At 43.6% G+C, this 2,507-nt stretch overlaps 1 protein-coding gene across 1 annotated transcript in view; it reads right to left on the reverse strand.

The window, feature by feature from the left end:
* Positions 1–2,507, reverse strand: part of Tox4 (TOX high mobility group box family member 4) — a 14,922-nt gene that overhangs the window by 4,622 nt on the left and 7,793 nt on the right. The window contains exons 4-5 of the mRNA XM_005370962.2: positions 1,755–2,015; positions 1,042–1,272 (exon numbers count right to left, since the gene is read on the reverse strand). Coding sequence (XP_005371019.1) covers positions 1,042–1,272; positions 1,755–2,015 — 492 coding nt within the window. The remainder of the gene's footprint in view (positions 1–1,041; positions 1,273–1,754; positions 2,016–2,507) is intronic.

Below are 2,507 nucleotides of genomic sequence, written 5' to 3' on the forward strand. Positions count from 1 at the left end.
ATATATATAAAAAAAACAGCTTAACTGTACAAACAGGAAAATACAAGGCTTTAGGAAGTTAGCCTAAAAACTAAACGGTTGAAGACACAAAAGGGATTAGGCACTATGAATGGATGCCACATGGAATGTTGAAATGAGGAAACTAGACTACCCTAACCCTATCATTTAGAAGCTGTATGACCTTAACTGGGCAGTGAACCTCAGAGTCCCATCTTTAGTTTTTTGAGACAAGGTTTCTCTGTGTAGTCCTCGCTGTCCTGGAACTCACTCTGTACACCAGGGTGGCCTCGAACTCAGATCCACCTGCCTGTGCCTCCCCAGTGCTGGGATTAAAGGCCTGTGCCACCACCACACCTAGCAAAGTCCATCTTTAGTAAAGAGGAGAACGATAGTTATTTTACAGTTTATGAAAGATGCAGTGTTTTTATAATGAACGTAAATCAATTATTTTGTGTATACGTGTGTATGTTTCTGGAAATGCATATAGCATTTAGAGGACAGCTTATATAAGTTAGTTCTTCTCTTCTACCATGAACCATGGATCTTCTGGGGTAGGAGAGCAAACATGTATAGAAGCCTTGGGGGTTTGCTACCAAGCACCACAAAAACTACTAAATAAAAGTGATTTTTTTGTATAAGTGCTAAGATAAAGGATGCATGGCTGCCATTAACAAAGCTCTGACAGCTAAGTACCATGGTGGTGTGAGTAAGAATGGCTCCCACGGCCAGTCAGTACGAGTGGCACTGCTTGTTAGAGGAAGTGTGTCACTGGAGGTGGGCTTTGAGGTTTCAAAAGCCCAAGCCAGGCCCAGTGCTGCTCTCTTCCTGCCGCCTGCTGATCCAGATGTAGAGCTAGCTCTCAGCTCCTCCAGCACCACATCAGCCCCATTCCCCACCATGATGAGAGAGGACTAAACCTCTGAAACTGTAAGCAAGCCTCCTTTATAAGAGTTTTGCGGTCTTGGTGTCTATTCACAGCAACAGAACACTAAGATTCTGTTCAATTAAAACCTTAGCAAATGTTTACCACCCACTAGTCACCTGCTTTTGCTCTTCTCCGAGACTGTCCCACATGGAAGCCACAATCTTTGACACCTCACCAAAGGTAGCATTGGGGTTCTGTCCCTTGATGGCAGCCTGAGTATCACGGAAGAATAATGCGTATGCGGAGACTGGCTTCTGAGGCTCATTAGGGTCTTTCTTTTTTCTCTTCTTAGGAGCCTTTTGTTTTTTCCCTGTTTCCACTACCACTGTCTTCTGACTCGGAAGTTGCTGTCAGGAAGAAAAATGGACAGAATTAAGAAAAGGGTTTTTTTGTTTTGTTTTTCGAGACAGGGTTTCTCTGTAGCTTTGGAGCCTGCCCTGGAACTAGCTCTTGTAGACCAGGTTGGCCTTGAACTCACAGAGATCCACCTGCCTCTGCCTCCCGAGTGCTGGGATTAAGGCATGCGCCACCACAGCCTGGCTAAGAAAAGGGTTTTTGATAGGAACAAAATTAGGCTGGAGAGATGGCTCAGTAAGTAAGAAAGAAAAGTAGCCACAGCCATGGCATTTAAGCTAAAAATGTAAGCAATAGTTTTGAAAGCCATATATGTATGTGAGGATCACTAAGAACAGTAATCAAGAAGTGCATTATAAACAAAATTAAGAGGTAGGAACCCACACCCAGAACCAAGTAAAGATGATTAGGCTTTATCTGGCAAGCATTTTACCCTCGACTAACAGCAGAATGAACTCTGGCAGGGAATGCCTACCCTCCGAAAATCATCAACGCCGTCCTCATGAAGTGAACTGGTAGGTGACGGAGTAGTCGAAAGACGATCCTCAGGTGACTGGGCAGGTGGCAAGATGGTGCTACCTCCTAAACTCAATCCAAGTTGAGAACTCAGCTCTGACTGGTCAATAGTGGTCAACTGGCTATGTCCCATTAAGCCAGATGTCATGTCTGTCATTGGTACGTCAATTGTGACAGGTGGGTTGGCACTATACTGAGTTCCTATAGAATGGTCCAGGTCCTGAGAGAAGCAGAAGGACTAATTACAACACACAACATTAAACAGCAAGTCCCCCTCCTTACACATCCCTGGCTTATGTAACTATGATCACTTAAATCTTATAAAACATCAGATAATCTGTCTACATAAAAAACATGTTAAGAGGCACCTGCCTGTAATTCCAACACTCAGGAGATAAGAGGAAGGGGGTGATAGAGTTTGAGGCCAGCGTGATCTACATATTTGAGTTCTAAGTCATTCAGGGCTTCATAGTGACACCCTGACTCAAAAACAAACAGAAAAGGACAAATAATTCATTTAATATACCCCGTGAGTAGTGAGAACATACAATCTATACCCACTAGCATCTTCTAACAATAATGTTTACAGTGGTAGTGCACGGGCAATGAGCCCAGGAGCTCATTGGACAGATGCTGTCCTCAAACACATGAGATGGAGATGCTAACACCTATAAACACATGAGATGGAGATGCTAACACCTATAAACACATG

This window comes from Microtus ochrogaster, unplaced genomic scaffold, assembly GCF_000317375.1.
Source record: "Microtus ochrogaster isolate Prairie Vole_2 unplaced genomic scaffold, MicOch1.0 UNK91, whole genome shotgun sequence".
NCBI lineage: Eukaryota > Metazoa > Chordata > Mammalia > Rodentia > Cricetidae > Microtus > Microtus ochrogaster.